The sequence below is a fragment of the Pleuronectes platessa genome, chromosome 1 (genome assembly GCF_947347685.1).
Source record: "Pleuronectes platessa chromosome 1, fPlePla1.1, whole genome shotgun sequence".
NCBI classification, from domain to species: Eukaryota; Metazoa; Chordata; class Actinopteri; order Pleuronectiformes; family Pleuronectidae; genus Pleuronectes; species Pleuronectes platessa.
The window spans coordinates 23,046,417-23,065,387 of NC_070626.1; the positions used below are offsets into that span (position 1 = coordinate 23,046,417).

Genomic DNA, 18,971 nt, shown 5'->3' on the forward strand with positions numbered 1-18,971 from the left:
TAGCATCAAATGTCTTACTAAAACCATCTACCCTTAACAATGTGCACTTGGAAAAACATCAATGTAAAGAACTACTCAAAATGATAGACACCATGTTGGAAATAAATATATATATATTTGTCCAATTCATTAACATGGAGGAGGTCGGATTTAAAGCACACCTGGCTAAAGGAGCTGTTTATCTCAAACCTGCGGAGTACACCTGCCAGTTGGGTAAGGGGGTTGTCGAGATTGGATTACGATCCAACCACAAGCAAACCATACAAGAGGACCAGACCGAGACCACCTCCTGTAAAGGGCTCTGGTTGTGGTTGCATTTTGTCCGCTGTGCAGTTACCACGCTCACGTCCAAACAAATCGCAACGAGGGCCAAAACCAACTGGGTCGTATTTGGCTGGCCTATAAAGCTCCGGTGTGAAACCAGCCTTAATGAAATGTGCAGCATCTGCTCTGATTGATGGAGCCGATTTTTGGTTGAGAGGCTGTGTCTGACATCGAGCTGATTATTAAAACAGTTCACACAATGATATGTGCTTGCCCTTTCCATGCTTCATTAACACAATAAGATGTCCTTCCACACGCAAGCTGCAGCTCATTAAGCCTTCCATTAAATCATGCAAGGTACCAGGAAATGATTGGAAAAACAGGAATGTGCCGTCGGAGATAATGACGACGCGCTGTGGTTAAAACGGCTTTGCTTAAAAAAACACAAACACCTGGAAGGGAAACGATAAAGAAAATGCAAGGTTTCTATTATCTTAGAATAAAAGTGTCATTATGTTTACTGTGGCAAATCAAAAGGCAATTGCATTTCATCTTCCTCCACGCACGCTTGGAGTCGGAGCAGGCACCGACGTTCACAGACAATTGGTGCGTATTTCATCTGCTGCATGAATCCAATCTGAGCTGTGACCATATGTTAATACATAGCAGATATTAATCTGTATGCTTTCATCTGCCTGCTTTTAACGGCTTACTGACTGTATGTGAAATTTTTTCTTGAACAAGGACATACAACAAGGTGAGCCCCCCCCCCCCATTTTAAAATGTTTAACAACAACAGAGTGCACAGCTTCACAGACAGTGCTTCTGTCTTGCTGACGTTACCTCCCTAATTTTAGTTTGATCTAAACAACAGGTTTGATATGTCACTCACATCTGTGGTTTCCACTAGCAGGAAATGCCTCAAGCCGGAGAAAGGTGCACGATTATCCATATACGAGTTAGATGAGCCCACAGCAAACGGGGGAGGCAAATTCTCGATGAGTCACAAGAGACTGATTACATAAACTAATCCCTCGGTGAGGCTAAAACCTCAAACAATCTGTGGCTGAGTAGGAGGCGTCAGGGTTAATATGTTGTTTGAGGTAGTTTAGTGATCTAGGGCAGTTTAGTAATCGAAGGTTCGTCAATTGATTCTGAGAAAGCGACATAAACACTGTAGAGTCACCTCTACAGTAACCAGGGAGACATACCACCCGGGCACATCCATCGCTATGAGGAACAGATTGGGCCTAAAATTAAATGAGAGATGAATTTCAGAGTAGACTTGACTTGTGTTTATCTGTTTTTCCTGATTATATTAGTTTAATGTACTAAAAGTGTCACTTTGGCTGCTAGGTGTCGCACATTAAAACAAAAACAGACCCAGTTTGATGACATAGTGCAGCAGCGTGGGATCATGGGAGTTGTTGTCTTCACCACCACTGTTCCACTAAGAAAAACAGCCGACTAACTAACTGGATAGCTGTCTGTTTTTCCTTCGTCATATCTTGTTTGTCCTGGAAGTTATAGCAGAGACGAGCAAAGCCATGGGTCATAAGGATTATGAAGCAATTAAAAAGCAACCTAAATGAAACATCCTGTTACTTCTCTCTGTGTTCCTTGGGGATTATCTCGTACACAATTAAATTGAATATGTAGGTCTAATGGTTTCGTTACATATTAAAAGTCGAAGCCTAGAAGACTAAAACTTTACTGTGTGTGTTCAGATTCATCCTTTCTTACTGAGCGTCCTCCAGCTCTATCTACCACAGAGGGGACAGAACTTACAGAAATAAGTCTTGGTTTGGAGTTTTCGAAGCTCTCCACCACTACTTAAGCAGCCAGTGGTGTTATGAGAAATAGTGCATATGTTTGGCCAATAACTCCTGAACTGTGAAGTCTAGAATGAAATGTTTACCCTCAGGATTTTCAGCTCGAGCTGAATCCACCGGATATGGTGGATTTATTTCTGCCGCCGGAGTTTTGAGAATCCAGACTGTTTGGCTGTAATATATAAAATGAAACTGACTCTCCCAGACGGGGGACAAATTAAAGAAACGGAATAAATGCAGATGATTCCACACAAGTACACAGCATGGTACAATTAAGCAGTTAACGTCCAATCATGTTATGAGTCACTGTGAAGGTTTGATCAGTATGAAAATAATAATTAAAGTCTTAAATTTATAAGAAAATAAACATGTATTCTCTGAGATTAAGTGGTAAATTAAAAAAAACTCAAATAACTAGAAAAATATACTTCACATTAATGTAATACCTCTAATTAATACACATCACCAATAAGATAAATTGGTCCTTTTCAAATGGAAAGTCACCTTTTGAACTGTACTTGAAAGAAAAAGTAATTGAAATACTGTCTATGCGACAGTAATATTTCAAAACTGCTGAATTAAGACTATATACTCGTTATCCAATCATTTGCTCTGTAAGTTCTGGCCCCTTTCTAATGGCAGATGGTGTCTTTTCTCTGGTAATCTCCAAGAGCCACCTCATCTGTCTGCGATGACAGGAGCCATTTTACTAATGCTCTCATGAATGCTTCGTGTCTCATACAGTGTCCTTGACGCTCACCTCGCCTGTCTCCAGCTGCAGAGGTGCAGAGGGGGCAGCTCCCCTGTACAGCTTGAGGATTTTTGTTTCCAAATATTTGCATTTCATGCTCACAGCTGAACGTCTAACAACCTTTGGGGCATTCTGTTTGTATTCAGATACTAGTGTACATCTTGGATGCCGCCGCCTGTGGGCCCAGTCTGAGGAATACAAGGTGTGCGCGTGGTTCTTTGTGCATACTCGTGGTTAATCCACCTGGCTCCAGGTTCCCGCAGCGGTCCAGTCTCGAGTCTGTAATTTGGCCATTTGGTAGTTCCGGCCCTTCAGGTCCAATCATTCTCCCTCCATGTTCTTCCACCCAGTCACATCCTCCCACTCCAAATGGCTCTCTAGTGTCTGTAGATCCTCTTGTCATTCAGCTTGATGGGCTGCTTGTAGACGAGGTGACTGGCTGTCTCCCCCCCACACCCCATAAACCTGTATCCAGTCTTTGCAGTGATCACACTGAACGCAGAATAGCACTGAGGTTGCAGATTAGGTTGCGCAGAGCAGCAATTGATGGTCACTTGTCGAGTTTGAGAGCAGTTTTTAGTGTTTTTCCTCCACAATTCCATTGGGTCTCTTAGTGTGTTGTTGACCTTGGACACTGCCTGGTGTCCCAAGGCTCCGTGAGTGCTGCCCACAGTTGTTCATCCAGACCACAGCTGAGGAATATGGTGGAAAGCAATAACATAATAATACGAATATTTGAATGAATGGAGAATGAATCTGTGGCGCTGTTGAAGTCTAATTTTGTATTTAGGAGAGAGGGTTTCTGTTACTTACTTAGCCTAACATCCCCGATCTGAACTGGGTGAGTATAACACAAGACAGGTCAACTGCACCACAGCCTCCAAAATGATTCCACAAATAAACCATATAATTGTGTGAAATTTGTTGCAGCTTGATTGAGTTTTAGTGAGCACACGACTCAGGTCCAATCTAATATCCAAATGGCTTCACGGTTAGACCCAGTCAAAAAGACATCGGCCACAATCTTAAAAAACAGTTATGTATTATAATGGTGTGACTGATCAGAAACTCTTGACACCGGCAAACACTAATTAAAACTCCTGGGACTCATTTTGCTCCACCCAGTGGTGGAAAGCACTCGGTGGTCGTGCTGTGCTCAGGTTCATCTGTCTCATCTTGCAGTTGCACAGTGACAGCTCTGCTCTCTGAAGCCGGTGCGTTGGGCCCCTGGCGTCGTTTACAATCCCGTGTTTATTCTGCTCGTGTATTCACACGCTTGTCTCTTCAGCTTGAAGACGTGGATGTCTGACAGGAGTTGGACACTAGTTGGATGATGCTATGTCCTTGTTGGGATCTTTAATGATCAGCATTGTTCTGCCTCGTGTTGAGGCACTGGGAGAAGGGAGCCTGCTGTCTGTAAATGGCTCATTTGTGCTGCCTGGCATTAATGCCTGACATGATTAGTTTCATCAACCAGGGGGTGTTGATTATTTCAGGAGCCATTTGCTTTGCTTGTGGTGAGCGGTTCCTGCTCGAGAAGACTGCGATGCTTGAGTTTTGGGTCAATGAGCCTCAGAGCGTTTATGTAACTTGATTATTCCTTTACTCAAACCGATGTCGTGTTTCAACAACAGCTGCAACTACGTAATACAGCGGTTCACCTGTCAGAGACTGAATTTAACAGATCCTACAGCTCACCAACCAAACTACTAACACATAACTTCCGTTCATTCCATTCCTTTCCAATATTGTTTCAAAGAAATGTTTTGAAGGTACATTCTGACATTTTGCAAATCATAACCTGAAAATAATGATCTATAATCCACAGTGTAGTTAATTGTAGCGCTGATGTAAATAAAAACAATTGTTCTGGTGATTTATTTAGCTAAACTTTGTACTTCATTGTCAAACTCACATTCCGGACATAGCGTATTTCAGGTGATAAAAACGTAGTCTTCTTCTAAGGGGCTATTAGTGAAGTGTTGCTGAGACACGCAAGTCCCCGATGAATTCCTTGGTTATTAATTAGTTCGGCAGGTTACTTTAATGGAGTAATAATCATCCACCCTGTGAAGCCCACGGGTCAAAAGCTTGTGAGTTACACAGCTGTAAATGTTTTGATCCCATTATCGCTGGCACAGAAGAGGGCAGAAGTCACAACAGGTGACCTAATCTGATCTCACACTGTAATGAGGATAAAGATCTTTCTAATAGGCGCTGCCAAGGTAGTATGGAGGTTGTATAAAAAGAGAAAAACTCTAACCGGCTCCCAGCTTAACAGCCATTACTGTGTGTGTCTCCAACACAGTGGATGTTACCCCCAATCTCTCATTGAGAGCTGGAACTTAAACAACCCCAGCAAAACTATGACAGAAAACAAGTTTGACTAAATGTGTGCTGATCCCTGCGCCCTGTATCTCCCCTGAATGCTGCTGTGCCCATTATCACCTGGCGCTAGATAGTGAAGGAGTTCTACATGCGCAAGCTACATTCACCACTCGTTTTCTGGCCTGCGAGGGAGAAGCTCAGATAACATCCAATACTCTCCTGCCGAGACACTATTAATTAATAAGACTCATGCTAAAGGAGCCTCTCTCCTTCCCCCTCATTGTGCTTACCTGCTAGAAATCGATTCCGGTCTCTCGTGCTGCCACTGTGTCTGACAGATATCTCTCTACAGCAAAATGCTCACGGTGCAAGCAATCACAGTGTCTGCCGCGGGAACCGTGCCCGGCCAGATAAGAGGCCCGGGAGCTGCCTGTTGGGGCTGGAGTCATGAAAGAAACTAGTTTCCACTGCTGGCACTGCGGACAGGTCACGGAAAGCTACGATTTAGTTTTGGGCAAAGGCAAGTTGAGGAAAATATTTTCTTCTCCTCTGGTATTTACATTCTGCGATCAGGAAGTAAAGGTAGACCGGTTTGTGTAATTTTTAAGTCAGTGGCACAGTCGTTCTCGCATTAGTCCAGATGGAAATATCTCTAAAGCTGTAGAGTGGATAATTAGGATATTTTTTGGTCATTCATAGTCCCCAGGGGATGATTCGTAGTGACACAGGTGAATTAGTTATTTTTAGGCATCCAGTGAAATATCCAAAAATCTGTTGGATGGATTGATTCACAATTCATTATAGTCATTGTTTCCCAGAGGAGGAATCCTGACTTTTCTTCCTCAAGCAGGTTCACGTCTGTGGTTTTCAGGGGACGTCTCACCAAATATTAGATGAATAACTTATGATTTGTGACATTAAACTGAACATTAAAGCTCCTGAAACACCAACATGATCGATTTTTCTGTGTGATGGTGTTTCTACGTTGACGTTAACATTATTAAGGACAGCCTCACGGAGCCTCTGGCAAGGCTGTAGATAATTTTTTTTGTTATTATCTCACATCAGATTAATAAACCACCATAGCTAAAATGCCAAAACTGGATTTATTACATTCAAACCTGAGCCCGACAAGGTTTTTATGCGATTAAACCAGGTGTATAATTGTCTCGTCAGGCTCAATCATAAAGTAGGTCTGCGGCAGTGAACCGTCTCAACCTCGCTCGACAACCTTGAGTTTTGCCTTATTTATCGAAATCAAGCTCTGAATATCAAAGCGGAATTTGCTCTCGCCCCGCTGTTGTTTTGGAGTGTAACGGTGTCTAATTAAACTGAGATCAGACTTTGTGCAATAAATACATAAAAGGGATTTAACAATTTTACACTTAGAGAAACACACATCAGAGGCTGGACGGATGCGTTTCACAGACATGAGATACATTACAACTTTTCTTAGGTATTCCAGTTATGTCTTTTATAATTAGCAAATAAGATCCAGCAATACAAATCACTGTGATCTTAAAATAGTTCTGACATTGAGGTGATAGTTGTCAGTAGAGTTAAATCATCATTTAATTTCATTAAAGAACAAAAGTCAGATGTGTGTTGGCAGTTGTGTGACGACGGTATGTATACTAATGTGGGTGGAGGTGCTTCTTGGATTATTGAGTTTTCATCAGTCGATGTTGCCTAATGAGCCGTGAAGAATGTGCACGCGTTGAAACGGATTGAAGTGAGTCAATGCTTTTCTGCTCTCAATATTTCCCTGCGTTTAGAAAAAAAAGACGAGAACTGTTATTTTTACAGCGACTCAGTCAGGTGGCTCAGAAATCTGGAAGGCGATGCAATAGATTCTCTCCCGGTGCAATTTCTAAACATGCAGAGATCTGCGGAACAAGACTGAAGGATGAGCCGCTCACATTGTGGCTTCTTGTCACATACGTACCATTCTCTCTCAACAGTAATTCTGCCTAATGAGGATAATCCCTTAAATCAGGCTCGTATTGTCAGTATTGAGCTGATAGCATTTTATTTCCTTATCGCGCTGATCTATCATCAGAGTGTTCTGCTGATAAACATCAAAGACACAAAGGAGAGGGATTATAGATAATTGCAGAGAAAGAAATCACATTAAATTATACATGGTGTCTAAGCTCTGTCTCTGGCATTGAGATGATAATATCACTCTACTCTTGTTTGCTTTAATAGATCACAATGCTTGCCATTAAATGGCAGCCTGAAATATATCAGAGTCCTGTACAATCTATAGTCTGAGGTTTAAATAGATTTAACGCCTTGAAGCTGTGTCTCACCACCAAAGTCAAGTTTCAGTTTAAATCCACGTCTATCCAGACTCAAAAGATAAGACTGCAAGAAAAATATTAAGTGTCTTTTTGATACTGAATTACTTAAAGATTCATTCAGTTATGGCCAAAAAGAGGCTTTGGGATCTCATGGCTTTAAACTTTGTTGTAAATGTGAAGAAAGTCACTCCAGACGTACGGTTTGAAGCCATGCATCTTCCAGTCCTGCAATAACCCTCACTACTACTTTGAAACGGGTACAGGAAGTATATTAATGCTGTATATCTCATATTCGAGAGATAGGCAGTGGAAGATAATTTTTTTTAAGTCTATTCAGCTGTAAACCACAGGTGGTACACGGAGAAAATAGGTGAGACTCCTCTCTAGGAGAGCAGCTCATCTGGCATTATTTAATAATCATGTCCCATCTATCCCTGTGATTATATTCACTTGTGAATCACTACACAATGATAGTTATGCTATTTAAAGTCCTGCCCAGGTCATGTTTTGTGAGATGTTAATAGCACGTTAGTTTCTATTTCACCTTCATGTATTGTTCTCTCATTGTTTCTGGGTCTGTAGTCGTGTTTAATATTGTATCTCTGTCTCTTTAGGTTCCTGTTTGGAAGTTTTGCACGCAGACTGGAATAAAACCCAACAATGTGCATTAATACTGCATCTCCACAGTGATTTAGCCTCATTGTAGCTGCTGCAGTGAGAGGTAATAAGGTTTCAACTGTATTTTTAGCAACGATTAAAGTGTAATGAAACACATTTTAATCACCTACATATTAAACGTATATGTGTGTTGACTCTCCAGCTTTCGGCGACAGCTCGGTACAGCTCAAGCTGATTTGCACAACTCGCCTGTCTGATCTGAACAAGTGTGATGATCACAGTGCATCTTAGAAACAGCAAACACGCTCCCTGCACCCAGAGCCGAGCAGCGCAGCCAATCAGTCTGAGTGATATTTGTGAAATCATGTCATCAGGCAACGTCAAAGTGCTTTAATTAACAGAGAGTGAGTGAGTGATAGACCAAATTAACAGGTATATGTGGGGTTTTTAAAACGTGGGTAAACCTGCTAAAAGAAGGTGACTCCTTTCCGATTGCCAGTAAAGGAGTTTGCCTCTTAGAACTTTCTTTCTGTACCACCGGTGAGTCATATTCAATGTCACAAAAGTGTCAGAAAACTTCAGCTTGTGAAGGACAATGCACGGAATGCCATCGCACAGGAAAAGGTGCGGCGTCCTAATTCAATCACTGCCAGAGCCAATAAATACCTGTGTCTATTCTGTAGTCATTTATGAATCAATGCAAACTGTTTATCTGACGTCATCAACTGCTTTTTCCTCAAAGACGCACAATGTGACAAATATACTGATGTCTTGGACAAACTTTCGCCACTTTCCATAAAATCATCAGTGCTGAGAGCGAGAGGCATGACTTCTGTGTAGAGAGGTGGAGCGGCACGGCAGACAGAGGCTGTGCACGATGTGACAGACAACAGCTGCTTTCAGACATGCACTGCAACCCTGAACTTTTCCAGACGTCACCTGGAGGGGCTGTGTGTGTGAACCCGACCGTCGGGATCAGTTGAGGCGGACATTAAGTGGACTTGATCCTGCACCCTCCCTGGTACAGAGTCAGTGTCATGTCTGTTTGAGCCGATGTGCAACAGATAAACCAGCTGATACTCGATGGACTAGAATGTTTATGTGATGCAACGACATCTTGATAAATACATTAATTAGCGTGTCGTGTTTTCAACTACGTCCTTGATTTTGCACATTGCCCATAAGCACTCCGGTCAAAAGTACCAAGGATTTTGACTTGGTGTTTTCTTGTTCTAGAAAAACAATGTGTCAGTGTGAAAGGATTTGCTTGTTGTGATGAACCAACGGAGCCTTATCAGCTGAAGCTGCAGCTCCTCTCAGCTTTACAGAGCTTCATAATGAGTCTCAGCTCATCGTTCAGCTGACAGGTAACAACTTCCCTGTTTTGATTCACTCTCGAATCCTGACTTTCGGCTGCAGGAAGCTGTTTGTGAAGAAATAGCGTCTGCTCAGCACCAAACAGCAAACTGTACTGTTGCTCCCCATGTAGTCGAAAAAAGACAAAACAGAAGAAAGGGAGAGAAAACCTGTTGAGGGAATTATTACCCGACACAGGTTTTCAACACAAGCACCAGGATTACTGTTGAGTTGCTGCAGAGCACGATTGCTATTTCAGATATTATAACCAACTTCAACTTTTTACCATTTCAAATGAATGAAAATCATTTTACATTGTAGGGCTGTCCAAAGCCCATTGATTCACTTACTCTGAAGACCCATTCTAATGTCGGGTTGGGATCTGACCCAGGTGTCAATATGTGATTGGATCACCCAAGACACATGTTAATGTCAGGGCCTGAGTGTTTATTGATCACTGACATTCTATTATGATGGGTCAAATGAGGACACAACACTTATTCACACTTATTACCGGTGTCATGTGTTAGATGTGGGTTGATTGGTCATCTGTGGACTTGATTCACTCCTACAGGCTGAAAAGGCTTAAGAGGTGTTTTGGACTAAACCTCCTGTACAAATATTTATGTTTAAATTGTGCCAGCAGCATCGATATGCTTGGATTTTTCTGATGTTCAATTAAGACTCCTATCAAACAGCAGCACTTTCCGTCAGTGGGATTAGAGGATGTATCTTTATTGCTGTTCTGAAATACGATTGATTAGTAGTTATAGCGAGTATATGCTGCAATTTCAAGCTGCTTCACATTGTGAAAGAAAAACAACCTTAAAAGCAAAAACCTGCAGAATCGTACAGGGACTGAACAGAGGTGTGGTTCAGGTGGTTGACACCTCAGTGTGTGAGGGTCAGGCGTCGGGGGACAGGCACTCGACAGAGGTCACGACAGACAGCGGGACATAAATATGGGAGACAGGCTGATCCGGCCCACGACAAAGGAGAGGGCGTCTCTACTGTAATGGGTGATAAATGTCAGCGTCTCCCAACAGCCTCAGATGAGTGATTGTTAAGCAGCTTCCCGAGCCCGAGCCGCTGAAGCCTCGAGACAGACTGACAAGCAGCAGAGGAAACATTTACACGGATAGAATGGCTTGTTTGGATGACACCCCCACCCCCCCCTTCCCCGCTGTCGCCATAGGCAAAACGAGATAGGTGATTAATCAGGTTGTTAGCATGTTTGATGGAGAATAGACGAGGGAGGAGAGAGGAGGGTGGGAAAGGTAACAAAGGGAAGAGGGAAGCTCTGCCGCTGTAATTCATCGAGGGCTACTGATCCTCTGGGGAGCGATAATTTCAATAATTTATAAAGTAACAGGCCTTGATTGCACTAATGTCCCCATAGCAACTATTATCTTTAATGACTATTATTATGACCGTCATAAAATGGAGACTGGAGCAAGTCTTATTAAAATAAAGTATTATGCAACTGCACCATTGAAGGCCGTCGATGGTGTGTAACTATACTTTTGATTTTTAAATTCAGTCATTTCTGTTAAGACGGATGGAATGCAGAATTTAACACAGGCACTGAAAAAGAAAAAGGACAATTTTTCACGATTTACTTGTCGTCATTTAAGCCTTTTGAGCTGATGCTTAAAGAATGACCTTCCTTGTATTATCAAATGAGTTATATGTTCATGAAAACTGTATTTAGTGTAATTTATTAATTGTTTATCGTAGTTTATTGCATTTATTCCATATTGACAGAATAATGGCTTTGCGCCAATTTCCAGCATCAGGGTTTCACAAGCACCACTACAACTAATACAATTTATACCAATACAATTTAAATTATACCCTCTATTGTCCAGTCCCATAGTGTAGTATATGGGTTGTTTGGTTAATCACTTGGGTGAAGGGTCATTGGTTAATTGTTCCAGTTAATATACAAAAACAATGAGACTTACTTTTGGAGACTCTTGAGACTTTCCTCTTAACGTCGCCACCACCCGAACCTCCACAACCGTCCTCATCATCGCAGTCTCCGCTGTAACGTCCCTCCCCGTCTCCACTGCCTGTTTCAATCTGGTCCAGTGAGCCCAGTTTAGGAATGGACTTTCCCTGCAACAGCTGGTTAGGGAAAAGGGGAAAAAATTCACTTGTTATTGTTTCATAAATGTAAATTGGTTAAAAGTAGTTATATTTTAGGTTAGTGGCCCACGCTTAAAATGTTTACTGCTGCTAGGAATCAGTCACTTTCAATATTCGCAGCAGGAGACAGTGCACAATGTCCTCTAATGGGCTCTAAAGGACAATATACAATATAAAAACAGGAAGGCAATAGAAAACTAATTGTTCTGCAAATGGAATTCTGTTGTTGCAACTTTTAAATAGAAAAACACTTAAAATAGTCTTGCTGGCTTATTAACGTTTCTCAAAACTGAGCATCTACATTTATCCTTATTGCCAGCACCTACAAGCTCCACTTGAATGAATCAACAGCACCAGTAACATGACGTTCACCCCAGTCAGCTGCGGTGACCTGCGGGTCGACTAGAGTTTCTGCTCTACCGCTGTGGAGGAGAATCTCAATCAAAGGATTTGTGAACTCGACACCAGGGGAAATGCAAACGCTAATTGGCTCATTTAAATTCACGGTACGTCACTGGAAACAAGAGAGAGTGCTCTGTGTTGATCATAAAGGTAGTGTCTATGCTAATTAGTTGCTGTTGTGGTTCATTGCAGGGGAGCTGCAGTGTCAGGGCTGCGACTATGGCTGAGCTGGGACATATCCGTGCTGGTAATTAGCCTGTCTGGAGTCTGTGCTCCTCAGTGGTGACAGGTCGGAAGACGGAGAATGTCGAGGATTTGGGTTATCTCAGCGCTCCCTCCATGTGTGTAATTGCCATGATTTTCTTTCCAATTACATCAGAAATCAGACCAAAACTTGAGCACATTATGTGGAATAATGAGTTTCTGGGGTGCATGCGATTAGCCTGGTCTAGGAGCTTGGATGAATTGATTCACTGAAGTCCAGGAGGTGAAGGACTGGTCAGGGAAAGTCCTCCAACTTAAACTAGTTGCTCCCCTTGGATTCGACCCATAAGAGTGAACCAGTGCAAGTCATTTCAGACCTGCTGTCATCCAGTTATAGAGCCATCTAGGAGTGCAACAGGGTAGACAAAGCAGGCAATTACCCGGGGCCCCTGAGAACGGCTGATTGCATCAGTCTACAGCAATAGTAATTTTTGTGAGAACTTGTGAGAATTCTCAGATTGGATATGTACAGGAGACTGTAACAACAACCCTGGTATGAAACCCCCTAACGAGACCCCAAGCCACTAACTTTCTGCCAGAAGCTTAATAATTTAAGAGGTTTGGTTGAAGACTAGAACGTCTAAATGTGTGTATGATGTGTCTGGGATGGTGTTGGGCATTTGTACTTATCGATGTTATGCACATAAATATTTAAGATTTTTATAATAAAAGCGCCATTTGGAAGGATGTTGTTTGGTTGTTGTTTTTTTCCAAAAGTCCCTTGAAATGCTCCGGGGGAAGTTATTGCTTAAAACAACAACAACAACAACAGCGCTGTTATTCTGACAATTGAGAAACAGACAGCAGTCTCCTTTGAGAAAGTGTTTTGTCCATCCAACAATCCGACACCTACTTTGTTGCTCTCATCTTATTTCCTTCTTTATCCTGATCATACTCACTAAAGCTGGTCGATACATAAGTATTCACTCAGGTTTCACTTTTTAACATTGCCATATTCATTCATGTCTGACATTTAACTGCTTATATGCAATCCATTTCACTGTAAAAATGTTCACACTGTACATATATGTTTTTATTCCATTTATTGTTTTTATATTTTTCTTTATCTCCTTGCATTCATAACTATTTCATACTACTGATGTCTCTTTTCGACTGCCCTCTTGCTGCTGTCACATTGTAACATTTCCCCCACTGTGCCACTAATAAAGGATTATCTTATCTTCGGATGTAATAACCTGCTTACAGAGGCCTCAGTATGTGGAGTTCAGAAACAGACAACGCTGAACTCATTTTCAAAGGAAACAATATCGTCCAGTAATTAATCTCCATATGGGAGACAGTGTGCAGCCTGAGCTTTAAGATCCACTTATATAAGAGAGTGAAAGCTTCAGATGTATATAAATGAGACACACATGTATGTGTGATAGAGGAAGAATTGCAGCTTCTAATCACACATGCAGAGATGAATCACATGACCTAAGGTCAGGCCACAATTCCCGACGTTCTCTAGAAACTTTAATATATGAGGAGAATCATGGGAGAGTTGACCTGACCTCATATCCTGTGATTTCAAACTGTGATAGATTGACTCGACCGAATGAATATTTTATATTCCCACATCAAACCTACAAATTGAACATATACAATTTGTCATGCATGACATTGAAGGAACAGGAACCAACTAGAAATTGTATCAAGAAGTATCAAATTAAAACCAAGGATAAATAAATGTTACTTAGAAGCAAAGCATAATAATGCCCATTTCTGTAAACCTCTGTTGTTGTTGTTTTTTTTTCAAAAACTTTAAAAAAGAACTGAATGGTAACATAAAAATTAATTACAATGATAATGTTTTGTTTTGTTTTTCAAATTAAATGAGTATAACTTAACTTGAGATTGAACGTGTATTATTTATATAAGTTCCTATTTTTTGAAATTCTATGCCATTATTGACAGGATGGTTCAAGCATGAAATCAGGTCGGAACAGCACCTATAGCTGCAGCAGCTGCAGGAGGACTCAAGTATGCGTGGTGCCCCCGCTACATAAAAATAAGATCAACAGCCTTATCCCTCAACATTTATGAAAAGTAATTGTACTAAATTGAAAGCAGCTTATGAAATGGGTTAACAGAAATAAGGGGGTGAAAAAGAAATGTAAATATGTGCAGCTGTGAGTGGTAAAGTACAACAAATTTATAATTTATAAAAATCTCTTTTAGAAATTTAAAAGAAGACCCAAGCATGTGTTTGGGGTTTGTGCGGTTGCCGACCGATGACGCAATTTGCATCAAACAGTGGTGAATAATTCATCGGGTGTTGCTAGCTAATGGTTTTTCACAGCAAACTCATTTGGTGTGAAAACGAGGAAACATTTGTCATGTTTGACCAGGTCTGTCAGCCGACTGCTCAGCTCTTTTACTCTTCAAGGCCGGGGGGGGGGGAAGACGACTGCTGCCCTTTCTGACACACAATGAAGTGTGTCAGAAAGGCACAATGAATGGCCTAACTGTGTTATTAGCCTCACTTCCTCGGATGACATGGGGGTTTTGTGTAACGCCAGCTGTGAGACAGGTGCTCTGATTCATTCAGTGCAGCTCCAGATGAGAAGCAGCTCCGAGCGGGCACCCCTGGGCACGCCCGTGGCTGTTGCTGCAGCGTGTGGAGAGTTAGCACAGCCCAAATAATACCAATTACTCTCCCCACTAACACAACTGTCCGTGTGCTCATAAACTGCACTGCTCGACTCTGCACTTTGTAGGAAATTTTCGGGAACCCAGACTGTTTATTGTTCTTTATTAGTAGTTCTATTCTAACACCCCCCCCCCCCCCCCCCCGGCCATGTTAATTTACCGCAGCTACTGTTTATAATGCAAATTTTCATACTCATATCTGTCAGTTTTGCCAAAAACAACAGGAGCTAATTGTTGTGATAAAATCCATGTTTCAATCAGTCACTTATCTGCTGAAATTGTGACGCTTCTTTAATGTCTTGATTTCCATATTCAGTGGTGGTCGTCCCTCTGGCTCTGACGCACCTTTGATTTTGCCTCCGCTGATATTTCTTTCATGAAACCGGCTGATTGGAAGAATTATTATAATTCAAGGGCTTTCACAGCCAAAGCATAAGGTTGACATTGAGCAGAGAGAAACAACTATGGGCAATAGTGAGACTGTTGAGCAGTGCACTGATTCACCGACCGACTGATACACACTGATCTCAACAAAGTGCCTCCGGTGAGTCTTCCTTTGAGGAGGGGTTAAGGTGGCATCAATTTAACAGCGGGGGAAGGTCGAAAGAGTTTGTTTTGTGCGTCTGTGAACTCCCGGCGTCGACTCTCCTCCTCCATCAAGAAGGACGAGGACGGCGAGGTAGGAAATTATTGTTGTGATTGTGCGTTTTTTTTGTCTGAAACCATGTGTTACAGTATGTTCGCGGAATTGTGAGACCAAAAGCTTGCAGCAATTTAGAAATGTTTTTCAAGGGAAAGTTGATTATAAAGGATCCCAGAGCGGATCCATCTCTCGACTTGGTAATAAGAGAAATAGTAAAGTAAATGCACCACATTGGTAACTATGGCAACAACGACCCCAGTCAGTTAACATTTTATCAGCAGAACTCCGGAGTCACCGTTTGATCAACGGCAGGAGACGCAATCAGGAGGAAAGTGCTGAGAGGCTGCTGTTTGCCTTTAGCAATAATTAAGATAAAACAGCACTGGCCACAGGAGGTGAGAGTGTAATGGGAAGTAGGAAAATGGTTGAACAACACAAACAACAGATACGTTTCTTTTGAACACAGCTCGCTCGTTTAATACATGTTCTTTCGTAATTTCGTCCATTAGATTATGGGATTTATTAGGAAGGATGTCACTGAGGATGACGATATTGATCGATCGGTTGGTCCGGAAAGATAAAATATCTGGAAAATGATTAATTTCCAATTAAATTTATCTCAATTTCAAAATAAATAGAGAACAGAGCCTTCAGCTGTGCTTTGTCTCCAGTGCTCATTAGTGAACGTTAACAAGCTGAATTAAGATGATAAATCTCCTGCTTTGATTTATTGTTTGTGAAATCACACATTGCTCCATGGGAGTATTATATCTTTTTGATTGGGACATATTTATTGTTGTGCGGATGGTTGTTTGTCCCGGTGTGTTGGAGCTCTGATTGACTGGCGGCCTGCACCCCGCCTCTCGCCCAATGTCGGCTACGATAAGCTCCACCTCCTCCTGCGTACCTCGAGGGAGAAGCCATTTATAGATCCCTGCCCTCGATAGCCTGCGACCCCCCACCCTCAATATTATCTTTGCCACTTGACTAATCTATAAGTTTCTAAACTCACCGCTGCACACATGGCAAACTCTTTCACAACACCAGCTGCTTCCTGAGAAAATCACAACACGGGCCTTCGTTCGTGGAGCGTCTCAAAAGATTGGGCACGGGGGGCCGAGGCTGCATCACACGGTATGGCTTGGCAGTTTTGGATGCATAGGACTGGAAATTGCGGCAAATCACCATAAAGGCGGCTTCAAAAATGTACTGGCAGGGACCGACTGTGCCTCTATGATATCTTCATTACCCGCCCTACAAGGAAAGCCCAAAGCATCAGCAAGGACACCAGTCATCCAGCCCACACACTATTCCCACTGCTGCCATCTGGAAAATGCTACTGGAGCATTAAATCACGCACCACCCATTTCAGAGACAGTTTCTTCACACAGGTAGTCAGAATAATGAATTGCACACAAACAAACACACACACACAGACATAGAAAGAAAGCGGTACGGGCACTAATACCCATTAAATATACATTCAATCTATATAGTTCTATGTATAGTGCAGTGTATAAAGCGTTGTACCAATTATTGTATTTAAAATGTCTTCTCCAAGGTTGACAATGACACAGTGTGGTATTTCTATGTTGACGCACATTAACTTGTTTACTGGCATATGTTTTCCAAGGTATTACAAGTCCTACTAAAATAAATGCATTTGTTTGACCTCATCGTTTCAATATTTCTATAAAAATGTCATACATCGGCAAGAAAATCTCATTGTACCATCGTCCAATGCCTGAATTTTTCACTCAGCCGTCAACTCCAATTTGTGACCTCAATCCATTCATGTATGTATTTGAGGTGCGGCTCCAGTAATGGAACAAGGTGATGGCCGTGTTACGACTGCATGAATCCTGCCTGCGCCACCATTTAGCCTATATTACCCAGCACGCACTGCAAGGAATTCAAAGTGATCGCCAGTGACAGGTAATAACATCCAGTAAATTTAGCGTTGATTAAAATTGCACATTATGTATAGAGCACATTTCCTAAAGAGGTGCAGGTTGTCATGTGGCAAAATGAATCACACCTTCCGAGCGGTGAATCGCACTGCGTGGATTTTTAAGCTCATTAGTATTCTCTTTGAACGTGTCCTACTATCTGTAAATAGAAGGAGGGGGAGAGATCTTACAATGATCATATTTGCCAGTCGTGGGAGAGAAGTGTCAGGATGTGAGCATGGTCCCACGACACACGCTGTCATATTCCATCGCCCTCACTGCAGCCGCAGCACTGACAGGGTGTTTATCCTGCCCATAGTGCAGCAGCAGCAGCAGCAGCAGCAGAGAGGCAGCAGGTCACTGACTGAGAGGCTGGAGTGGAAATTAGACTATCATGTATTCCCTTTTATTTATAATAATATTATTGTGCCAAATAATCCTCTGTCCTGCAACCAGAACATTGGTGAATTTCAAGGATATTGCAGGTGATTTTTCAAATTGCAGACAAATCACGTGGAACAAAACTGACAATGACATAATTTACTAAAGCCTGGTAAAGGTCTCCTGTCTACGCAACAGACCTGCTTGGTTTTCCAAAACTATATAAATGTGTCATTGAGCGACAATCAAACATATCTTTGTCATGCTGTTGGTTTTACGAATGGCTGTGGTGGGAATAAAGAAAAACAACAGTGAAGATTTAAATACACAAAAGAGCTATCAGTATTGTTACTTAACAAACGTAACTTGGTGACATTAACAAAAAAATAGTGGTTGTCAATTTGACGCCAATGTGAACATGTTGATCCTGAAACTGTTGTTTTGGCAACAAATAATGATGGTGTATGTTAATTGTTGTTGATTTTTAAAAGTAGATATTATTCTGATGTAATTTTCTCATATTTTTCTCTGCCAAGAAGGTGACGTCTCCATCTATTGTTTGTTTGTCTGTTTGCAGGATTATGCAAAGACTACTGGATGGATCCCCACTCGTCCGGGAGGAAAGGGATTACATTTTGGTGTAGATCCCGACCAGATGCCTGTGTTTAATGTGAAGCAGTTTGCTGAATAACGTCTGTGTACATCAACCTTGGAAAAGGTTTATGTCCTCTCCAAGTGCCTTTCTTGTTTTTATATAAATTGTATTGGCATTACATTTCCCCTGAAACAATTTTCCTTGGTCACAAAATAACAACATCTCAATGTTATATGTAAAGGTTGTTTGAATTTTAAAAGTAGATATATATTTAAATGTGGTTTTCTCACATTATTTAATACGGTGACGCTTGAATGTAGCAATTTATGACCAATGACACAAACAGGATTATCCTGCTGGTGCTTAAAGTGGATTTTATTCATGGATATGCACATGAAATCATTTAAGACAAGGTTGTTAACTCCAGAATAGCAGTAGGTGGAAATATGTAATTTAATGCACCTAATCCATGGGTATAAAGATGA

At 41.6% G+C, this 18,971-nt stretch overlaps 1 protein-coding gene across 1 annotated transcript in view; it reads right to left on the reverse strand.

Annotated features, from left to right (window-relative positions):
• The window catches only part of gpc5a (glypican 5a), a 121,525-nt gene that overhangs the window by 38,605 nt on the left and 63,949 nt on the right, over positions 1-18,971 (reverse strand). The window contains exon 8 of the mRNA XM_053413307.1: positions 11,417-11,579. Coding sequence (XP_053269282.1) covers positions 11,417-11,579 — 163 coding nt within the window. The remainder of the gene's footprint in view (positions 1-11,416; positions 11,580-18,971) is intronic.